Source organism: Pelodiscus sinensis, chromosome 12, assembly GCF_049634645.1.
Source record: "Pelodiscus sinensis isolate JC-2024 chromosome 12, ASM4963464v1, whole genome shotgun sequence".
NCBI lineage: Eukaryota > Metazoa > Chordata > Testudines > Trionychidae > Pelodiscus > Pelodiscus sinensis.
In genome coordinates, this window is record NC_134722.1 from 20131790 (window position 1) to 20154850 (window position 23061).

A 23061-nucleotide genomic window follows, 5' to 3' on the forward strand; every position below is an offset into this window, starting at 1 on the left:
TCTCCCACAGAGGAATACAGGTGATTTCCACTGAAGTCAATCAGAGGGTTTCTTATTCTGTGAAGAATGGGGGCTGTGTGTAGCTCAATTTCAGCTGAATGAGTTAAATCAGCTGCGGGCCTGATTCCCAAAAGGGAGGGTTTTTATTGCTACAGGTGAAGTTATGGACCATTTATGAGTGGCAGGCAGAAGAGATGGGAACGGGGATGCGCACAACTGTTTTCAATCTGACCTGTTTCTGATTGGTGGGGCAGTGGTGGAATTTTTAGAGCCTAATCATCAGCTGCACCAGAGTTCCATCCCAGCATGCCCTTGGCTCCAGAGTATACTACAAGGGGGGTTCCTAGAGCTGGTGACACCAAGTCTCTGTCAACTGGCAGTTCCATCACATGAAAAAGAATCCCACCTACATAGTCATGGACTTTGATACTCAAAATGCCTGATATGGTGGAGAAAAGGAAGCCAGAAAACAAACCTGAGGGGGACAAGATGGATGTTAGGCTGGAGGAGGAGGCTGCAATAGCCAAAATGGGAGAGGACAAGACAATGCTGGAATAGAGCCATGCAGCGCTTTCTGAAGTTACATCTGACTTTCTCTGCAAAACTGTATTTCATGGACTGGGTAGAAAATGGAAATACAGAATTTTGAAGCCCCCCCGAAATCTGCTGGATAGGATTTCTTTTGGGTTTATATTTAATATTGAAAACTACAGACCAGTGACTAATCAATTTTCAAAGGATCAGATTAAAACTGTGTCCTTATTTTAATGCTGTTTGGGTACACATTTACAGGAACAAATAAGAAGTAATTTGAACTGTAGACTGTGCTTTGAAGGAAATTACACATTGGCTCATTAATTCCTGCTTGCTTTCTGGCAGGATGCCAGGGCATCTATAATTTACCCCCTCCATTTTAGTCAGAAATCCTAACATGTGCCTCAAAAACATGTGAGGCTTTTTCATTCTCTCTTACCCTGGATGATCTTTAAACAATTGCAATTTCCATTTAGGTTTTGAATAAAAAAAATCCTTTTATTTGGTAAAAGCAACCAAAACCAAAATTCAAGCTTCATGGGTTGTTACAGATGAGTTTAGCATTTTGAATGTATTCATCTATAAATATATTTTCTATCTTCTGTCACCAGTTTAAAGGTAATGCTCACATGCTGGTGCATGAAATTCCTGCTCATGTGCTAATCTGACAATCTCTCCAGGATCATTAGGGAATCAAACTCCAGATGTCCCAGTGAACAAAATTATCTCAGTTAGCATTCCTTATACTCGGCTTTAACATTTTTTCTGGCAGTGAAGGAGATACATGTCATCATATTTATAAAAGAGTGAGTACTACATTGTCTAAACAGGGCAGATTATGGCCTATGTGGGAAAATCCCAAATGATGTATACATGTTTCAACTCAGTTTCCTACAGATCCACCCTTTAAGGGGTGGGTTTACTTCTTTGCTACTAGCAGAAGAAATGTGGGGGTAGCCCTCAAACCCCATGAGTAATATTTCTACAGGGAATTCTCCTAGATCTTGGGGGAGCCATGGAGGACCGGGGCAGCTGTGTGCCATCTCTTTATTCCCTTCTCCCACTTTGGCTTACTTCTAACCAGCCTCTGCCCTTCAGATTGTATCCCAGCGCAGAAGAATCTCCTTGTTAGCCCTGTGTTAAGTTTACTAGAGACAGTAATATCATAGCATAAGGAAATCCCTACAAGTTTCAGTGTGGTAGGGAGCTTTTCTTCTGGCTCCTCACTGCCAAGCCATATTCTTCCCACTATAAATCCTCCAGTATATGAAGTGGTGGTTTAGACTCAACCTTCACCTTTTGGCAAAAGTTTGCTCCTTCTATGGCTTGTCCCCATGTGGGGAATGTCCTTTTGGTTTGAAATAACACATTTTCTTCTAAAATCACAAGCATGCCAAGCATCTGATATATATTTTTTTTTGATCAACCAGTTCTCTCCAGGCTTAACCTCTTACAGTTCCTTAATGTGCTAAACTCCTCAGTGAGACTATTTTAATTAAAAGTGTTGTCATGTCATGGTAACAGATTCATCACTGAAAGTGGTTTTGTCCTATATATCAAAGAATCAGAGCAATGGCGGCTCTCTATTGATGACTGCCATGGTTCTTATTTGAAAAGCCCCAAATCATGTGTTCAGTTAACGTGGTCATTTCTGGTGCCTTGACACACGCTTGGGCTAAACACCATGTCAAGGCTCCAGAAACTACTAATTTAATTGAACACATCATATTGGGTTCTATAAATGAGAACAATTCAGAGCACTTTTAAAAAGCATCAGTCACAAAGTATTCAGCATAGCACACTCTAATCAGGAAAGAGGAAAGTCTTACCTTAGTGATGGTGTGTAAATGTCAGGATCTGTAGCCTTAACTGTCAGTAGTACTGTTCCCAACTCAATGCTTTCTGGTATGCTGACTTCATACCTTCTCTGTGTAAATACTGGTGCTTCATTTACATCCTTAACCAACACATGCACTGTAGCTGTAGAGCTGGCATCCTGCTCTTTCCCAACCAGTTCTTCATTGTTTCTTGCCGAGACAATCAAAACATACTCCTGAACAGTCTCATAGTCAAGTTCCTGTAATCACATTAACCGGGTGTCTCTGAAAGTCAGGCTAGGCAAAAAATGGGTTGCATGACTGCATTAAGTCTTTAACTAAAAGCAGCTGCTTTCTGTGGAAAATTTTGTCTTTCAATTGAAAAGTGGAACACTTAAAAGCCAAAATTTTTAAATTCAGAAATGCTGTTGCCTCATGGCAATAGTTGTATTCTGTCTGGTTTGTGCCCCTAACCTCCTCCACAGGCCAGGTTCTCTTGCCAGACTACATCTCCCATGATGCACCAACAGTACAGACTCCTATGATGTTTGTCAAGCATGTCTCAGCAAGAAAGGAGACTGTGGTGCATTGTGGGAGGTGTCAGGAAGCCCAGACCAAAAAAAGGGAAAGGGGATACAAATTACACAAACTACAACAGCCATGAGGCATTGGTACCATTTTGACTAGAAATTTTTAGGTTTTTTTTTTTTTGTCAATTTTCAATGGAGAAAAATGGTTTTCCAGTTAGCTGTTTTTGTAAATCACTATATTTAAGGGTAAGCCATTTCATTCACTATGTTTTTAATTTTTTTAAATGAATGAGTATTTCATCTGAATCCCAAGCAGAGATGCACTGCAATCAGCTGCCTATATCTAAAACATTTTCAGTTTCACTGAGAGGAAATTTGAATTGCTAGATCCAAATTTATGCTACGATTTTTGTTCTAGGTTGGATCCAAAACTCGAAAAGAGTTAAATTTCTTGAGAACAGACTTTTCCCACAACAGCTTCAAATTAGGGTTGCCAGGTGTCTGGTTTTTAGGGATGCCAGGTGTCCGCTATTGACCCGGGCAGTTCAGTATTTTCGCCTCCTATCCGTTAAAAAAATTCAGAAAATACCGGACATCTGAAATATCAAGAATTTTCTGATTTTTTTTTTCCTGGCCAGGAGGTGAAAATACCGGACACCTGGCAACCTAAGCTCCAGGGTCCAGCACCCAGCCGCACCCGGTCCCCGACACTCCCAGCTCCCTGCCCTCAGACCCCATGCTTACCTGGTTCTGCAGGAAAGCTAAGTTCTGGGTTGAACAAGAACACAAAATGGCCACCAGCAAAAAGCCTAAAGACCAAGGGGAAGAAATGCCTTCCCTGGATCTTAGTGCTCAACTCCTCCCCTGTTCCTATCCCTATTCTAACTCTGCACTCACTCTGAAAGGGGCCATGCTGTTTTATAATTTTATTTTATTTTTTATTTATTCAGGGTCCTTTTTTTTTTCTTGCACAACAACTTTGGTCTCCCCCCTCGTTCTTTTTTCCGAACAGAATTTTTTTCCCTGGTGTTTTTTTCTTTTTAAGGGGTGGGGGAATCCGTATTTTTGGTTCAGTCATCTGGCAACCCTACCGGTTTTGAACTGGATAGTCCAATATTTGAACTTCCGGAAACAAATTGAGAAAATATAAATGTCCAGTATTTTCTAAATAAGATGTAATATAGATTGTGATGTAATGTCAAGTGCGTCTGGTATTTTTCTTGAAACCATCTGGCAGCCCTACTTCAAATGGTGAGAATTTGGCATGTCTGCCACTTCGGCCAAATTTAAACCCCCTGCCTTAAAGTTAATCTCAGTATCAGCCCTTTTCTAATTCTTAGTGCTCAGTTCTGCTTTCAGGTATCCCAAATGAAGGCTTACACCTTAAGGCATTTATGTTGTATACCATATTAATGAATCTTTCAAGTCCCTTCTATAAAAACACTACAGTAATTGCTGTTGTGGTTTGGACCATTACTGTCAAATATCCTAGTCCATTTATGAAAGGGTTTCCCATTATATTATTAGCATTTGTGGTTCAACATGTAAAGCTGCTGCTCAGCAAGCACAGCAGGAACTGCTCAGAGAGATGCCCATTTATATGCAATATTTCACTAAGGCATGGGTGCAGAAATCTCCTTTCTTCCTTATTTGGTCATGGCACAATATTCCATGAGTATTCTGTTTCCTGTGTGTGTGTGTGTGTGTGTGTGTGTGTGTGTAAATCCCTCTGCTAAGAAACTAACCTGTTCTGTACGTATTCCTCTAGTAAACTGAATCAGTAGAGATTTTAGCATACTGAATGAGGGGTATGACAATGCTGCTGGAAAGAAGCAAAATACAAAAATATAACACATCTTTTATCCCAGAGAGGAAGTACACTGTGCTGATTTAGCACACTATTAGAAGTTAGGAGATATTTACTAGTTCTACTCCCAAAGCTGAAGCTGAGTGACTCAGGGACCTTGCTCAAGTCATTTCACATCTGTTCTTCAGCATTCCTGTGGGTAAAGTGGGGATAATATGTATTTACTAACGACCTGATTCTGTGCCCCAGAAATCAGATGGAAAACTAAAAGCAGAGCCACTGATATTTTTACACCGGAGCTTGAGTAGGCAGATCTGAGCTAGTTTTGACTGAGCTAGCATGCTAACAATGGCAAATCAACCATAGCAGGGTACAGGCATGGGAATGAGCTAGTTGCCTGAATATGTACCTAGAGTTTCACAGAGGATCGCAGTCAGAGGAGTTAGTCCCTTCTGACACCCATACTATTATGACTTGATTGCAACTATCAGCTCACTAGCTTTGTCAGAATGAGTGTAGGTATGTCACCTGAAGCTGGAAATTATGCCTCCTACTCCAGTGTAGACATACTCTTAGGGCATGTTTACACTACAGCGTTATTTCGAAATAACTCATGTTACTTCAAAATAATAAGGTGAGCATCCACACAGGAAGCCCATTATTTTGAAGCTATTTTGAAATAACAGGCTTCTTATTCCAGATTAATAAACCCTCATTTCATAAGGAATAATGCCTATTTCAAAATTGCTATTTCGAAATAGCTCCTCCCGGGGCCATTCAAAGTAATTACTCCCCAGTGCTTCCTGGGACTCTAAATCACGGTAGCACATCCACATTAAGGGAGCCTGCCTCGGGAGCCTGCCTAAATTTGAGGTTTCCCTGTAGTGTGGACATGCTATTTCAAAATAGCTATTTTGGAAGTTATTTCAAAATAACTTATTTCCAAATACCCTTGCAGTTTAGATATACTCTTAGGGCATGTCTACACAGCAGGGCTATACTTGAAATAAGCTGTACAACTTGAGCTACGCTAATTGTGTAGCTTAAGTCGAAATAGCTTATTTCAACTTTTGGCACTGTCTATGCAGCAGTCATTGTGAGAGAGAGCACTCTTCCCCCAACTTCCCTTACTCCTCATACAATGAGGGTTATTGGAGTTGGAGTAATCAGTCCTCCAGTTGAACATTATTTCGACATAATGTCAAAATAACCCTTGTGTGTAGATGCGGACTATGTTATTTTGGAATAACATCAATTATTCCAAAATAACGCTGCTGTGTAGAAATAGTCTTAGAGACCCATCTTACTCTTTTTATATCTGAATTTAGTTGAAACTCACTTCTAATATATTCTAATATATTTATTTATTTAGACACTGCAAATGCTTTACTTCTATTTCCTTATGTTAAAAATCATTATATTCCACCCCCTTAAAAAACAAACAAAAAAACTCCACCAACCCTAAGAGGAGAAGGGAGTATCAGTGTGGGAGGAAGGGGAGGTCCCCAACCAGGACCTGTGACAAGAAAACCAAGGGCCCCAAATTAGATCTAGTAAGGAGGAGCTCTCTGAAAACAGTGATGACTTGAAAGAATCTTCATTTTACAGTTCTCCTGGACAAAAATGATTTACTTCTAGATGTGCCTGGCATGCATCAGAGAGCACACAAGCCACACATGGGGTAGAATTATTAGTAGCTCTGCTGGTTTACTAAACAGTGAAACAAAGTTAACATTGCTCTCAAAGATTTAAAGTAAGATTAGAATACTGTAATCATCATCATTCTGCAAGGGAAACTTTTAAAACACAGACCAAATAAATACATTCATGGCTTGAAACATCACTCTGGGATTAGCTGCAACTCACTTTTGGTGGCAAGGGTTTCTTCCTTTTTCCTATCAACTACCTTTGTGATTATGTGCAACTATCTCTGTTATAGAATCTCTCTAAACCAAAGAAGAAAGGACTTTGATAGATCACTCTCCCAGCAGGTTGAACCATAGTTTTAGCATTCCCCAGTAATAACAATTACACATAACATTTACATTTTCAAAACGAATCATATCTTTTAACTAATTTTCACTGCATCTTTCTGATGTAAGTGAATTGTGTAATCCTCAGTGACAGAGGATTAGAACTCAGATCTTCCTGGTCAGGGCTGGCTTTAGGCCGATTCGACTGATTCCCCCGAATCGGGTCCTGCGCCTAAGAGGGCACCGTGCCCTAAAGGTAGAAGTGTGCTGGAGGGCACGCTGCTGGAGGGGGCGTTGACCCTGGAGGAGTGCGGCGGCTTTCCTGCGCCGCAGGAGGGGTGAGTAGAGCGCGCGGGGGAGGGCGTGTCGGCCCCGGGGTTTGGCGGGAAATGAATTGGATGTCCTAAAGCCGACCCTGTTCCTGGTTTTCTGCTCAGTACTTTTGCTTTCTTAGGGTATGTCTACACTACCACCCTAGTTCGAACTAAGGTGGTTAATGTAGGCAACTGAAGTTGCAAATGTATCCCGGGATTTAAATATCCCGGGCTTCATTTGCATCTTGCCGGGCACCGCCATTTTTAAAGCCCTGGTAGTTCGGACTCCGTGCCTGCGGCTACACGCGGCACGGAGTAGGTAGTTCGGATTAGGCTCTCTAATCCGAACTACCGGTACTCCTCGTGTCTGCTTTTTCAGAAAAAGCGGACGCGTTCTTTTGCCTTCCCTGTAATCCTCATTGTATGAAGAAAAAGGGATATGTTGAAAGAGGAGGTTTTTCCAAAATTTGGCCTTGTGTAGACAGGCCAAATTTCAGAAAAGCCTCTTTAGAAAGAAAAGCAGAAAAAGATACGCAAATTGCAAACTGCAATTGTTCCGACTTTTCGTTGTAGTGTTGTAGACCTAGCCTCTATCAGTGGTTGAATCTAAAAGTGAAATTTGTTGACTCGAGCTGCATTTTCTGAAGCGCTCTCATTACGACATTCCTGATTATTGGGTTCTCAATCTCTCTTCTTTTACTGAGTGTCACCAAATAAATCCCTTCTCTCTCCTGCTGTTGTAAATGAGGAGACCCTCACAGCAACTCACACATTCAGATAAGACAAGTGACATGTCTGCTGCAGTCTCTAGCCCAGAATTTGCTGCTCTTGGCAAACACTGACTAGCTCCAGCCAGGAATGGCACAAGGTTCTCCATGCAGGTCAGTACAAGCATCTCAGGCTTGATTTGTCACATATTTGCTATTTCAGGCCTGGCTGCCTCCTGAACTAGGACTCCCAGCTGTGATATTAAAAGGTATATTTGGTATTGTGGACAAAATGTCCATCAGATATTCAGTTGATACCACCAATCTCTAGTATTCATAACCCAGACACTGCAATTTGGACAAGGAAGTACTTGAATTTTTCCTTTGTCACTTATGACCTCTTACCACTGTGCTATACTAAACTACATGGTAAAAATGAAGCTCTGTGCCACCGAGTCCTAAGTTTTTAATATTGTTTCACATGCCACTAACTTTTTCCAAAGGCTAAGCTCTCCTTCTAAGTGCCATGCAGCAAGTAAAAAGGTAAGGCTCTAGCTGACTTCTCTGAAAGGATATAATCACTTCTACTGTTGTCTGTTGAGTATTAGCACTTTCAGTGATGACACTGAATAGCCAAGCTCTTACCCTTACATTGACGTCAATGGGAAGGTAAGACTGGTTAACTCAGAAATAAACCAATAAGGATGCTCTGCATTATATAATTACTAAAAGATAATCTCCTTTGTTGCTTTTATTTATTAATGACTCATATGGTCCCAGGACACAATACGCATTGCCTTCTTATGGCTTTGATTGTTCCTTCTTGAAAGCTGAAGAAAAATGGATACATAGTAATACTGAAGAGCTCAATCATACAGTCTTTACTTGGCAAAATTCCTGCGGAAGTCAGAGAGCACAGGGTCTGCTCTCTAAGGGCAATCTCCTTTCCTAGGGATGATGGCTAAATTCTGGTGCTTGTTGTTATAGTTTAACACTTACTGCTTCAATTCAAGCCAAAAATGCCAGATTAAAGTGAACAGAAAAAAATTAAATTTAATTCCCAGAAGAAGTTTAGAGATTATTATTTTTTTAGAAAGGAAATAGTTTAACTACAAAGTTTGAGAAAGTTGTGTGTTATCGTCTTTTTTGTGTCTTTCTCCTGTAACTTTATACTGCATTCTGCTAGAAATTAACTAAAGATCAGAAGAAAAGGAATATCTGACATAAGAATGAGAACTTGGCCAAAATCCTGCTCAGAACGTTATTTGTTTTTCTTCTAATTTTCTCTAATCTTGGCCTTTTAAGTCTAAGGGAATCTATATTACAGGTTGCACCTCTATAACCCAGGACTCTCTCGTCTGGCAACATCCATGAACTGGGAAGACCATGGATGTTCCAGAATCAGAGTCGTGTGGAGCTGCAGGGGTTGGAGCAGAAGTCCAGTGTGATGCAATGGGGAGGGGAGGAAGCCCAGAGCAATGCAGATAGGTTGTTGGGTGTGGGGGCCAGGAGCCGGGAAGCCCAGTGTTTGGCTCAGCAGGGCTGCCTGGGGGGTGGGAGGGGCTGGGAAGCCCAGTGGGGTTGTAGGGCAGGGAATGGCGATGGCAGCAGGGGGCCAGAAATGACCTCCCCTGGTCCAGCACAGTCCTCATCCGGGACCAGTCAGGTCCCAAGGGTGCCAGATCAGGGAAGTCCAACCTGTAGTACAATTGATTGGCTTGAGGAAAGGGGTGTAGTACAGGTTGCACCTCCGTTAACTGGGACTCTCTGGTCGGCAACATCCATGGTCTGGCACAACCTTGAATATTCCTGGGCCACAGAGCACAGGAACAGGGAGAAACAGAAGGTGGTAAATAGGAGTATATTAAAATAGTGGAGAAGCCCATAGAAGGCCCATTCCTGTGGTTCCCACATACAAAAAAACTCGTGGATTTCAGTGACCATGTTCCAGTCGAAAAGCACAGAGTACCTTTTCAAGCCAGATGCTGGCTGTCCCATTTTCTGGATGGCTTAGAATTCTGAAAGTTTCATCTTCATTTCCCGATTCCACAGAAAAGTGTATGAATTTGAACTTCATTTCTTCATCCTCATCTGTTGCCGTAATAGTTGTTATTAATGTACCTACTTCTGTATCCTCAGGAAAACTGAATGGCCCATGCTGCATTTAAAAAGATGAGAAATCAGATGTTCTAGTTCTTGTGCTGCTGTTTTACACTTTTCCTTGGGTTACTTTTAGGTGTGGTAGAAGAGAAGAAGTTGATTACAAGTCATTATGATTGCTCCACTGGTTATAACCCACTGAGGTTCTCTGTGTGGCCCACAAGTCCTTTTGTTTACCATTGCCATGCACAGGGTTGCCAGATTCTGCTGGGTTTTGTGCATGTTGTTTTTTCCCCACCAGTATTATAAAAGTGGCATGCACTTCAAACAACGGGGCACGTGAAGTGAGGTGCGTGCTGATTGTGCACAAGATTGAGAGCTGTGCACTCACTCTGCAGCCAATCAAAGTGCTGCTATGGTTCAATCAGCACACCTGAAAATTTTAGGTACGCATGTGCGGTTAGCAGAGCTATCCTATCCCTGGAGACCGTCTTGGTTACAACAATCTTGCAGCCGACTGAACTAAAGGAGGGCCACTCATGCAGCCTGTTCACTAGCCTAGGTTGCCCCTCATTGTTATGGGCTATCCAATCATCAATCTATTTCTATCCATTTAATCTAGAATGGGTTTACCTAATGATTATTATTTGCATTGTTTCTATTCTGATAGTATCTTGAGGTCCTATTGTATTATGAACCAAACAGACATGTAAAATAAATTATCCATGCTCAGGTGACTTTACATATGAACACACCAATTGGTTATAATAGAAATGCCGGGGATGAGGGAAGGAGGAAATTATAGTAATATAAATATGTTGCTGCACAGACAAGCTATGTGCACAATTTGTTGGTAGCCAGTTTTTATATGAACAGTAAATAAACATGGTAGTATCTGAAAACCATACAAACTCCCTATTTCATCTTTTTTTATTGTGCCAGGACTTTGACTCTCTAGCATTATGTATCTGAATGCATTTGTAAATGAATGTGTTATTGTAACCTTAGAAATAGTAAATTAACATTTGTGATGAAGTGTCAAGTCTCATACATAGACATTAGGAGAAGGATTTTCAAAACCACTCATCATTAACTTAATTCTGCTACCACTGAAGTCAATGAGACTTTTATCATTGACTTAAGTGGGAGCAGAGTTAGGCCAACATAAAGCATGTTTGAAAATCCTACCCTTAACCTTTATTATATCTCTCTACATATGGAAATGATTAAGCTGCAGGGTTAGTTGCATTATATTCAGTGCACCAGGGTGCCATGCTGTAAGCTGTCAGCACTCCTTTGACACCAGCTATCAGAACAAAGTTTCCAACTCTGGTGTGATAATCTTTAAATTCTGTCCCCACTGAGATCAAACATTGCACCTTCTATAATAAGAGTGACAACATCTTAAGAGGGATGATAACAATCAAGAGCACTTGGAATCACTTCTGTGTTTTGTGTTGTGTTTATTTTACTCTTAAGCAACCCAGGGAAACCTTGAAATTACAAGCAAGATTGGTTGTCATTCTTTTTGAAGTAGTATTCAGTTCATTAGGACTCTTTGTGTGAAGCCAACAAGCCTCTGCTTTTATAAGATAATGTCACTGTCAGTAAATGGGAGGTTGTCAGAGCTGCTACAGCCAGTCAAAACTCAGACCTACTGTTAAAAGTTTCATGAGTCACTCACTTCTCAGTGTTTCACCAGTTCAGTGTACTAATGCTGGTGATTTTACTGAGAGTCCTATCATAGCTGGTGACCTGCATATAGCCGAACTCCAAGAGACAGGAGATTGTGACAATCTCAGGTTTTATTCAAAAAATATAAAGAGTATTTTTTATCTTTTGTATATGAAGAAAACCTTAAAACTGTGACCTATTATCTCCTACAAGTTCAAAAATTAGGGGAAAAAAGACCTGCATATTTTTTTCTAAATCTTGTGTTTTGTAAGACACTCTCATCATTTGCAGAGCCAACTCATGGGTTTTGAACATCAGCTGCTGGTACTTTCACTCCCTGTGAATGAAAGCACTCTTACATGCACACACCTTGCCCTTCTAAGGGGTTGAGGGAGTATAACACTATCTTGAATTGGAAAATACAGAGCTTTACACATCAACACAAGTAGGGTATGTCTACACTACCACCCTAGTTCGAACTAGGGTGGTAATGTAGGCAACCGGAGTTGCAAATGAAGCCCGGGATTTGAATTTCCCGGGCTTCATTTGCATAAAGCCGGGCGCCGCCATTTTTAAATGTCCGCTAGTGCGGACTCCGTGCCGCGTGGCTACACGCGGCATGGACTAGATAGTTCGGACGAGGCTTCCTAGTCCAAACTACCGTTACTCCTCGTTTCGGTAGTTCGGACTAGGAAGCCTAGTCCGAACTACCTAGTCCGTGTCGCGTGTAGCCGCGCGGCACGGAGTCCTCACTGGCGGACATTTAAAAATGGTGGCGCCCAGCTTTATGCAAATGAAGCCCAGGAAATTCAAATCCCGGGCTTCATTTGCAACTCCGGTTGCCTACATTACCACCCTAGTTCGAACTAGGGTGGTAGTATAGACATACCCGTACATACCAACCATCTATGCACCTACATACATACACACATGTGGCAGAGCCCTCATATACAACCACAAGCACACCTTCATATATAGTCGCCCATACAGACATGAAGCTAACAAACTATATGCTGCTTGTCAAAAATGTATGCACATTTGAATGCAACAATCCAAAACTACAGATATTTTATGTATGCACCAATTCATATGTACAAGACACAAATAAAATCTTGTACAAACACAAGCATGCACCTACCCACCCATTCACAAACACAAGCATGCATGCACATAACCTACCCCCGTGTGCTCCACCCATTTATACATGGATATTGGCTTGTGTTCTTTCATTAATAGACACATCATAATCCCCACACTAAATTTTCTCTCTCTTAGCTGACCGTTGAATATAATGTGCTTTGGGTTTCTTCATCAATGGAATTGAGGGAATTTGGCATGTGTTTTACAGTGCTGTAGCAGTCATCACTTTATGGATGTCTTTAAGACCATATTATATCTTCCCAGTCACTGATCTACACATATTGTAAATTACTTGCATGCTCTGTGAGGTTACCTTTGTCTGTGAGAACACAGGAGGGCTGTCATTTACATCCACAACTGTAATCAAGACAGTACAGGTGCTGCTGAGACCTGGAACCAAACACGGGATTTTTTTCAGATTTCTTGACGAAAGTAAATCTCTGATGCAGAAGCAGTTATTCTCTAATGCAGCGTTTCTCAAAGTGGTCCTCAAAACCATCTATGCACCAATATACGTACACACATGCGACTCCCATTGACTCCGGTTCACTGTTTGCAGCCAAGGGGAGCCTCTGGTGGGGGAAGGGTGCTGCGCCTGGGGCTCCGCTTTCTTGGCCCCCTACTCTGGAAATGCTTCTGGCCCCAGCCCACCAGATTATCCCTGATGATGCTGGACCAGGGAACTCCAGATTATGGAGTTTCAACCTGTACATTGGTTAATAGATGAGACTGAGACCACATTCTCGGTTTGCATCAACATATCTATTCACGTCACTGGGGTTACACCAATGTACAGTAGCTGAGAATTTGGCTCTTGAATTGTAGTCCAGGCTCTGCCACCTTGTACAAAATACTCATTTTTTTTCCCAGGGAGGCAGGAGGCTAATTTCACTGGAGAGAAACTGGCCGTGTCGGAGTTGATAAACTGCACCCCATGATGAAAACCAGCAGGTTCAGGAGCTCCCCTGGTGCTGTATCATGGGATGATCAATAAGATAGAGGGCCACATAACAAATCTATTAAGCAACCCAGGGAAGCTGAATGTCACGGCTACTGTCTGATTACATATTTACATGTGGGAGACCTATGATACTGAGCAGTTTCCCAAAAAAAGGCAATTGTTTTTGGACTTGCTGCATTCATGTGGTGATAATTCATGCCATCTGCACTTTAATCAATGTATTTAACTGAGGGAGTGTTTGTTTAGGTGAGGGGTTTTTTGTTTTTTGTTTTGTTTTGTTTTGTTTTGTTTACATTGGACACTGCAACAACTTAGTAACAACTCAGTGATCAGATCCCTTGATCCTTCAGAAAACATACCTCCTTCCATCCCGGTAAGATCTGTTGCAAGAACAAGAAGTTGATAGTGCTTTGCAGCATTGGTCTTCAGTTCAGAGACCTGTAAGGTTATCACTCCAGTGTCTTTTCCAATACAAAATGAAAAGCCTTCTGACACTTGAGGCTCCTGGTTCAATATCTCATAAGCAATTTTAGCATTGTTGGTCTTTGGGTCATCAGCATCTTCTGCTTTGACTGTGAGAATCTCACTCCCTGCATGCAGAGAAACATCACCAGTTACCCGGGAATAAAGGAACTACAAACACAGCAATATAAAAAATGACTTTCTAAAGTAGTGATTTATTTGTCATTTCACCTCTTCACTTAGCATAAGAGATGAGCCCAAGCAGCAACATTTAGAACCAGATCCAAACTTTCCCCAGGATCAGTGTGTTTTGATCTATGGATTGGACCAAGTTTTACATATACAGGATTCAGTTCATATGTGGGCACATTGTATCTTCACAGGAACACAACCAAAACAAGAAACTAGACATAAGGAACATGAGAAATGAACACACCCATTTAGATATTATAGGTAACTTTAGTATAGGCAAGTACCATTTTAGGTAATATAGTTGCCAAATTTTCCCATAATTAAATTACAAACTTTTATTTCCCTGTTTGACTAGACCTATTGGTTCATATTTAATTTTTATATAAATTTTATAAGACAAATACAAGATTTAGTTAGTATTTAGCTTGCCATGAACCATTTCTTGAAGCTGCTCACATATATGGGCACGTCTACACTACAATGTTATTTCACAATAACTCACATTATTTTGAAATAACAAGGTGAGCATCCACACAGCAAGCCTGTTTCAGAATAACAGATTTCTTATTCCAGAATAATAATAAAATCTTCATTTCACAAGGAATAATGCCTATTTTGAAAATACTATTTCAAAATATATCCTCTCCAGGGCCATTCAAAGTAATTACATCCCTGTGCTTCCTGGGGCTCTAAATCAAGGTAGTGCATCCACATTAGGGGAGCCTGCCTGGGACTAATTTCAAGGCTTCACTGTACAGGCAGTCCCCGGGTTACGTACAAGATAGGGACTGTAGGTTTGTTCTTAAGTTGAATCTGTATGTAAGTTGGAACTGGCGTCAGCCGCTGCTGAAACTGATCAGTTTAAACCGCGGCTGAATCTGGACGCCAGTTCTGACTTACATACAGATTCAACTTAAGAAACCCAGGCGTCCCCAAGTCAGCTGCTGCTGAAACTGATCAGCGGCTGATTCCAGGAAGCCTGGGGCAGAGCAACTCTGCCTCGGGCTTCCTGTAGTCAGCCGCTGGTCAGTTTCAGCAGGCTGACTTGGGGATGCCTGGAGCAGATCAGCTGGGGTGCTGCTGGGTTGCTCCAGTAGCGCGGCTCCTCGGCGCTACTGGAGCAACCCAGCAGCACCCCAGCTGCTCTGCCCCAGGTGTCCTGATTCAGCCACTGCTGAAACTGACCAGCAGCGGCTGAATCAGGACGCCTGGGGAAGAGCAGCTGGGGTGCTGCCGGGTTGGTCCGGAGCGGCGCTGCGGGACCAACCTGGCAGCCCCCAGCTGCTCTACCCCAGGGGTAGGCAAGAAAAGCCTGGTCTGCTGGGGGAGGGGGGCACTAGATGCACCCCCCCCCCCCCAGCAGACCAGGGAGATGGGGGTGGCAGGACCGCCCAAGTCCTCCACGGCTTTGCTCCGTCTCCCTGGTCTTCTGACCTGGGAGAGACAGAGCAAAGCTGCAGAGCACGCGGGCAGCAGGACAGTCCAGGCAGTCCAGGTGCGCCACGGCTGTCCCACTGCTGGCGTGCTCCGAGGCTTTGCTCCCCATCTCCCTGGTCTGCTGGTCGGGAGACTGGGAGCAAAGCCGTGGAGCATGCCCGCAGGGGGACAACTCAAGCGCGCCTGGGCTGTCCCGCTGCGGGTGTACTCCAAGGCTTTGCTCCCCGTCTCCCTGCAGACCAGGGAGACGGGGAGCAGCTTTTCTCGCCCCGGAGGATGGGGGTGGCGGACCGCGGCGCATCTGGGCGTCCCGCCGCTCCCGTCCTCCGGGGCGAGAAAAGCCCCGTTCGTAACTGCGGATCTGACATAAGTCGGATCCGCGTAACTCGGGGACTGCCTGTAGTTTGGACATGATCTCTTGAAATAGTTATTTCTGGAGTTACTATTCTGAAATAAGTTATTTCGAAATACCCTTGTTGTGTAAACATACCCATAGAGACTTAAAGGAGCAAACACTCCCCTTTGAATGCCAGGGGACTGAGTTCAAATTTTCTCCTTGCATTTTATTTTAGGTCAGGCTTGGGTGGCCCGTGAGCCTAAGTGAGCTAGGTAGATGCCTAGGGCACCGCTGGTCCGGGCACCCCATGATGATGTCACGGCCATTGATGGCTGTGCAGGCAGGGGCGCCAATTGTGCCACCCCACCTAGGGCGCCAGCTGCTGCAGCCGGCCTCAGACCACTCCTAGTCAGGCTAGATGATCCTAATGGCCCCTCTGTCCCTAAAAATCTATGACCCTCTGAATTATACTTCCTGCTTCTTGTGCAAGCAAAGCTCTCAATGATGCCTTGCCTTGTAAGGCCTGTATGACTGGGCCTGAGGTACAGAATAGCCATATTATCAGTAGTGCTCCTAGCCACATGGTGGCCACCATAACCATTTTGCTTCCTGTAGTGCTACATACAGACAACACCCACCTTTGACTGTGTTCTCCTTGAGTTCTACCTGATAAATCTCCTGGGAGAATACTGGCCCATTGTCATTCACATCCGTCACGGTTATCAGGAGCTTTAGTGGATCACTGTACAACATTCCATCCTTGTTCTCAGCAAAAATCTGAATCTCATACTGACCATGTTCAAATGAATTCATAAGAAAATGTATAATTAAGATTTAATCAACATTATTCATTTAATAGCACTTAGCATTGATAGTTGCCCTTTTGAAAAATCCCTACTGAGTGCAATTGGGATGGAACAAATGTGTTCTGGAAAAACTGTGTGGGAGTTCTATAGAAATTACTCTAAAAGTCTATAGAATTCAATAAAGAATGAGATGCTTTCTTTTTAAGCCATGCCAGAGACTATCATAGCAGGGATACAAGTCAGTGTGAAATTCCACTAGTTACCATTCTCTATTACACTGTACAGAATTTTAATGAGACTTCTTATCAGTTACATAGGGCCTAATTTTGTACGACTTAATCTGGCAAATTTCCTATTGAAACCTGCTGAAGAGAAGGAGTTTAGGACTGGACTCATGATATTTATAATTCTCTCCTCTTTCCCTTTTCTGTGCTACAGATTGTCCCTCTAGCTGGAGAAAGTGAGCCATATAAAATTAATTCTTGATATGCTACTCTATACTCAATGTGAATCATGACAGTGGATACTATAAACAGTTGAGTTACCAGCCCAGTCTCACTTGGAAACTAAGCTTTACCAAAATATATTAATCTTGGATCATAGCCGAAACATGAGACTTTGTCCCATGAGCTAATAATTGTTTCTGGACTAGCATGTCTCTGGAAGAGAGAGCCAGAATGTCATTCTATTTATGAACTATAGAGGTAGTATAGAATCAAGGTTCAAATTACAGTAAAATAAAGAGGTTTTTGTACCAGGCCTTTAGACTTGCACTTCATTGGACATGGTGTACTCGGCTTGATACATTCCAGGGATAAGGATCTAAAGCAGGGGTGGGGAAAAGGGCCGGAACCGGCCCATGAGGTGGGTGGATCCGGCCCACGGAGGCCCTGCCGCTCCCCCGCCCCAAAGCCCATTAGGGTTTGGAAGCGCCATGCGCTCCTGACGAGGCTGGAGGAGGCTTTGCGTGCTCCCCCACCACCAGGCTAATCAGTTTCCTCCACCCTGGCCCCGCCCTTTAAGGAGCATGCAGCACTTAGAAGCGCCACGCGCTCCTGGCAGGGCAGGAGAAGTCCTCGCATGCTCCCCCGCCCCCGAGCTCTGATTGGCCTGGGGGCAGGGGAGCACATGAAGCCTCCTCCCGCCCTGCCAAGAGCACGTGGCACTTTTAAGAGTCATGCAGGGCAGGGACAGAGCAGAGGAAACTTCGCACACTCCCCTGCCCCCAGGACCTGATTGGCCTGGGGGTGGCGGAGCATGGGAAGTCTCCTCCCAGCCAGGGGCATGGTCACCTAGAGGGAAGAGGAGGGTGGGCAAAGGCGATCCCCACCCCCAGACCAATTATGGTCTGGGGGTGGGGAACCCAGAAGTATCCCAGTCCCACCCCTTCCTCTCAAGGCCCCGCCCTTTCTGGTGTGGCTGAGGCTGCTTTAGAAATTTTTGAAGTGGCCCCCGACAAAAAATTATTGCCCACCCCTGATCTAGAGTTTGAAGATAAAACTTGCATCACTAATGGTAGAAAGCAGACTTTAGAAACCAAGCATGCAGGCTTTTCTACTCTAGGGAAGGCCCAGGACTCCTGCTATAAATATTAGGTCCATATGTTCCCTTAATACAGAAAAATCAATAGTTCCTGTTCTAAACAATCACCTTGGCAAAGTGTGATGCATGGCATTGTGGCCAGGACATTACCTCTTATCAACATGTAGACCAAAACTGAGCAGACAGTAAGGTCCCAGATCTTTGAGTCTGGCCATGCTCCACTCAGAATCCACACTCAGTGCCACCTCATTATTCCCCAGGTGATTCCGGGGAACAAATTGAGAAGGGACCCCAAAGGCCAGTTGCAGCCAGGGATTTCTTAAGAATAGCAGTATTCTATGCAGCCCTCCCCTTTTGCCTCAGAAATGCTCCAGATAGCCTTGTATGCTCTCTCTCCCAGCTGGGGATTCTTTTCAACACAGCATAGGCCAAAATCTGAATTTGTTCTTTTCAGAGGGCCACTGGCATAAATCAGTGGTGAGCAACCCGTGGGTCACGACCACCAATGGGTCACGGATGTCTTCCCAGGGGATCGCGACGCTTATATCTGGCCTGCCGGGGGCTGTGTGCAACCGTGCGGCGTGGCACTTAGATCCGGCCAGCCAGTGGCTGGCCCCAGCAGTTGGCAGCCCCCGTGGCACAGCACCTAGATCTGGCAGGCTGGGGGCTGGGCCCGGCAGTTGGCAGCCCCCGCGGTATGGGGGTCACAGATCAAAAAAGGTTGCGTACCACTGGTATAAATGATAGCAGAATCTGTCTCTAATAAGGGAGGAAGGATAGCCTAAGGAATAGGGAACTGGGCTAGGTTTAACTTTTGGCTCAACCCACAGACTTTCTATATGAACTTAGGCAAGTACTTAATCTAGTCCATGCCTTATTTCCCTATCTAGCTGTAAAATAGGGATAATAGTACTTTCCAACTTCCCTGTGATGAAGGCCATATAAGTACATAGACAGACTCTAGTTGCATGGTTCTAATTTTATTATTGTGTTTCACACACATGAAGGTTTGTGAGTAAGTATCCAGTGAATTTTCTCATTAGTCAAATCTTAGTGCTAATTAAGGGTTGGATACTCACTTTGGACTAACTCAGGTAGGGTCCCTATTTGATCCTTATGTTCATACGTACCTCTGCTTGGTTTTCTCTGTCCACTTCTTGTGTCACATAGATATTCCCTTCTAGGTCAATTGAAAAAAGGCCTTGAGGGAAGCTCTCCTTCAGATAGTAACGAACTTCTCCGCTATTCCAATTAACCTGGTATCAAGGGGGTAGATAGTCACACAGATGACCAGTATTCCAAGTTTCACAGGAAATGTCCAATAAAACAGGAAAGGTGCCATCTCCTGAATGGGCACACTGAAACAAGTTGGTGGTCTCAGTTCAGTCCTAGCAAACAAGTGGTCACCCATAGGCATTGTCACAATGATCACTATTGGCACCTTTGTTGGCCTTCTCAGAAGAGAAACAAGACATTGACTATACACAGTAAATGAAATACTTTCTCACTCCAATAAGGTTTTCCATTCAGGCCAGCCTTGAGGTATATTGGCACAGCATCATGGGTTTGTTTGCACAATCAGCACCCATCTTTTCTTTGTTTTATGGATGAATGGAAGCTGTTGATCACTGGAGATACCCGTCCAGCACCTTACCTTAAAATTATGTGCACTTTTTTAAAAGGTAGGCTAAGGGGTGAGACTTGGAACAAGCCGCATTGCTATGATTCCTAGACAAAGTGTATCTGTCTTTAAAGCTGCTGTGGTTGAAAACCAAGCTGCCATTCTTTTGCCACAAAAGACTTTTAAAAGCAACTTATATTATCTGAATGTGTTGTATAGATGTAGTCTGCTGGCTACAGCATGGTTCTAGGAACCAAAAGAACTGGACTGGATCCTTAATACCATCAGATTTTTTTTTTATGTCCTTTGGCAAGTCTCTCAGAGCCAGATTTTTCAAAGCTGAGCAGATCCTATTGATTTTAATTAGGTTTGTGGGTCTTCATCACAAACCTTATCATCCAGTGATCAAAGCATTATTAGACATTTAAATTTTATATACATGGTGAATGGGAAACAGTGGACATTTGCCATTTCATCTGCAGCCTGAACATCAATGTGGCTCTGTTACTGTGAAAATAAGCATAGTAGTTGCCTACCTGCCCTTTGGAGGGCTGGCAAGGCTTAAATACTTAATGTCTGTAAGGGTACGTCTATACTGCACCCGTAGCTCAAAATAAGCTATTCAATGAGAGCTATGAAAATTGCATAGCTAATTATGAGTGTATTTCAAATAGCTTATTTCAAAATTTGGCACTGTAGACAGTCCCAAATTTCGAAATAGAGCACTATTCCGAAACATCCCTTATCCTCGTGCAACGAGGTTTACAGGGACATCAGAATAGCAAGCCCGTTATTTCAAAAGCTATTTTGAAATAACAGGCTTGTTTAAAAGATACAGAATAGCTATTTCAAGATACTGGAAATATCCCGAAATAGCGCCACAGAGTAGACCTACCCTAAGTGTGCTTTGAGACCCTTTAGTGACATGCACTAGTTGGTATAAGGTACTATCATTGATGTTCAGGCTGCAGATGAAATGGCAAATGTCCACTGTTCCCCATTCACCATGTATATAAAATTCAAATGGCTAATAATGCTTTGATCACTGGATGATAACAATTCTTAGGAAACTTTGGGACAGGTAGTCCAAGTATGTAATTCTGTGGCATAATCTATATATGCTCACCATCCAAAGCTAAATCAAATCATTGAAAGATTTGCCTGGCATTCTTTAACAGACTGAAAGTTAAATCACTTCAGATTAGAAATTTAATTTCAGATTTAAATTGGTTCTTTTAAGGTCTGCAATATCATAACATCAAGGGAAAAGGGATAAGCAGGCTAAGGCCAGATATTATAAGGGAAAGTGGACAAGCAAACTCAGAGCAATTTTTTACTGTTGCCATAGAAATGTTGTAGCTACAAACACTTTTGTTTAGACTGTACAGCCCTAGTAAAATATGACCTGCCAGTTGTTTTTACAAGTATAAACCCTTTCAGCTCCATGAGTGCAGAACAGTTCCTAACAAGGAGAAAGTGGAATGGTAACTGTTACAAACGGGTTGTGTGTAATGCCTCGTCGAGTCTCAAAATAACAAGGGAAAAGCCATTACGGAGGCCTTATTCTAATTTAAACACCATTTATTTATGCTAGCACTAATGTGTTTCTTGGATAACTTTGTTTAGATTTTATGTTTCTTAACGCATATGACTATTTCCAAATCACGTACATGGAGTTGTGTGACTGAAAGATCCCTTATTGCATTTCTTGACGTGCCATCAGAGGAGTGGAGGAGAGACCGTGCAGTATGTGTGCTGTGTTTAAAATAAGAATGTTATTTTAAGCAACCTTTTTCCCCCTCTTCATCTGTTCATTCCTGAGGGATTCCCTTCAGAGTTCCAATAAACAGAACAACGGCAGGTTTGTGTCTGTGCATTACACAGAGACAGCGCTGCATTTCTGGCATTGCTGAGATGGGGAGAGGTTTACAGGTGATCAGGCAGGTTTGGATGAAGAAAGCTAGGGAAATATAGCAGTGACGTCCGCTGTTGTTTCTGTGTATATGGATATGAATGGCAAACACTGGGACTGTTTTGATAAATACATTGATAAATCACTGAAAAACCAATGGGTGCTAAATACTATGGCATGGATGAAGCACACGTCCATCAGTCATTACTGTGAGATCACAGAAGAGTAATGCTTTTCAGCATGCTTAATAATTAAACTCAGTCTGCTGCTATGCCAGTTTTACTCTGGCTTTTTAGATTTCTGACCATAGCAGTTCTTTCAGAAGGCTGCAGGTTTGCAAGTGCACATGTAAGCAATATTATTGAGTTCAGTGGGGCAGTTCATATACCCAAGGTTACTCATCTGCATAAGAGTTTATAGGCTCAAAGCCTTTCCTGCTAATGCAGGAAAGCTCTTAGAAACAATTCTAAGAGGTGTGACATCCTCAATTCCACCAAGTAACATGCATTTGAAAAATGTGCTCTCTTGACTCACCTTTGAAATGATCTTTGGATAAGTCACATTTAGGTGTTCTTGAAGGAGAACGGGACTTGGAGGTATCCAGGTATTCTCCACAACTGCAATTTCCACGTTTGCAAATGCCTGATAGCCCAGAGACTGATTTCCCAGGTCTTTGACTTGCACAACTAGTTTATAACTCCTGACTTTGGAGGAGTCTAGCAAAGAGCTACCTGCAAGTAAAGAGAATCTCATCAAATACATTTTACTGTATATCCATTTCAGCAGAAATATGAAAACTGGATGGGGGACATGAAAACAATGTCCCCCTTTGGTAGGTTGGGAAATGCAATTAGACCAGCTAATTTGCAGTAGGGAGGTCAGATTCTGTAATTTCCTATATCCTCCTGCCCATCCTGACTCATAGAACACTAACTTCAGCTCTACTGTTTCCACAAAAGCAGGGGTAGCAGTACCACTTTTGTTCTTCTGTGGGAAGTTGGGACACTAGTGGTAAGTACAGTGTATTCCTGATATCATCTTTTATTGCTGGTAGTGGTGGGATATTTTTCTCTCAAATGTTGCCTCAAAAGTTGGTTCTACTTCTTAAAGCTACAGGAAGCAGTAATGCTGAGGCAGGCCATTTAACAGCCACAGACGGTAGAAGAATTTGCTGAGAGAGAGAGAGATGATGCAT

At 42.9% G+C, this 23061-nt stretch overlaps 1 protein-coding gene across 4 annotated transcripts in view; it reads right to left on the minus strand.

The window, feature by feature from the left end:
• The window catches only part of CDH16 (cadherin 16), a 76037-nt gene that overhangs the window by 22520 nt on the left and 30456 nt on the right, over window positions 1–23061 (minus strand). For 3 of the 4 annotated variants that reach the window (XM_075940061.1, XM_075940062.1, XM_075940064.1), the window contains exons 7-13: window positions 22401–22597; window positions 19464–19589; window positions 16624–16774; window positions 13917–14147; window positions 12910–12986; window positions 9652–9840; window positions 2364–2611 (exon numbers count right to left, since the gene is read on the minus strand). In XM_075940061.1, coding sequence (XP_075796176.1) covers window positions 2364–2611; window positions 9652–9840; window positions 12910–12986; window positions 13917–14147; window positions 16624–16774; window positions 19464–19589; window positions 22401–22597 — 1219 coding nt within the window. The remainder of the gene's footprint in view (window positions 1–2363; window positions 2612–9651; window positions 9841–12909; window positions 12987–13916; window positions 14148–16623; window positions 16775–19463; window positions 19590–22400; window positions 22598–23061) is intronic. The other variant, XM_075940063.1, reaches the window with a different exon arrangement.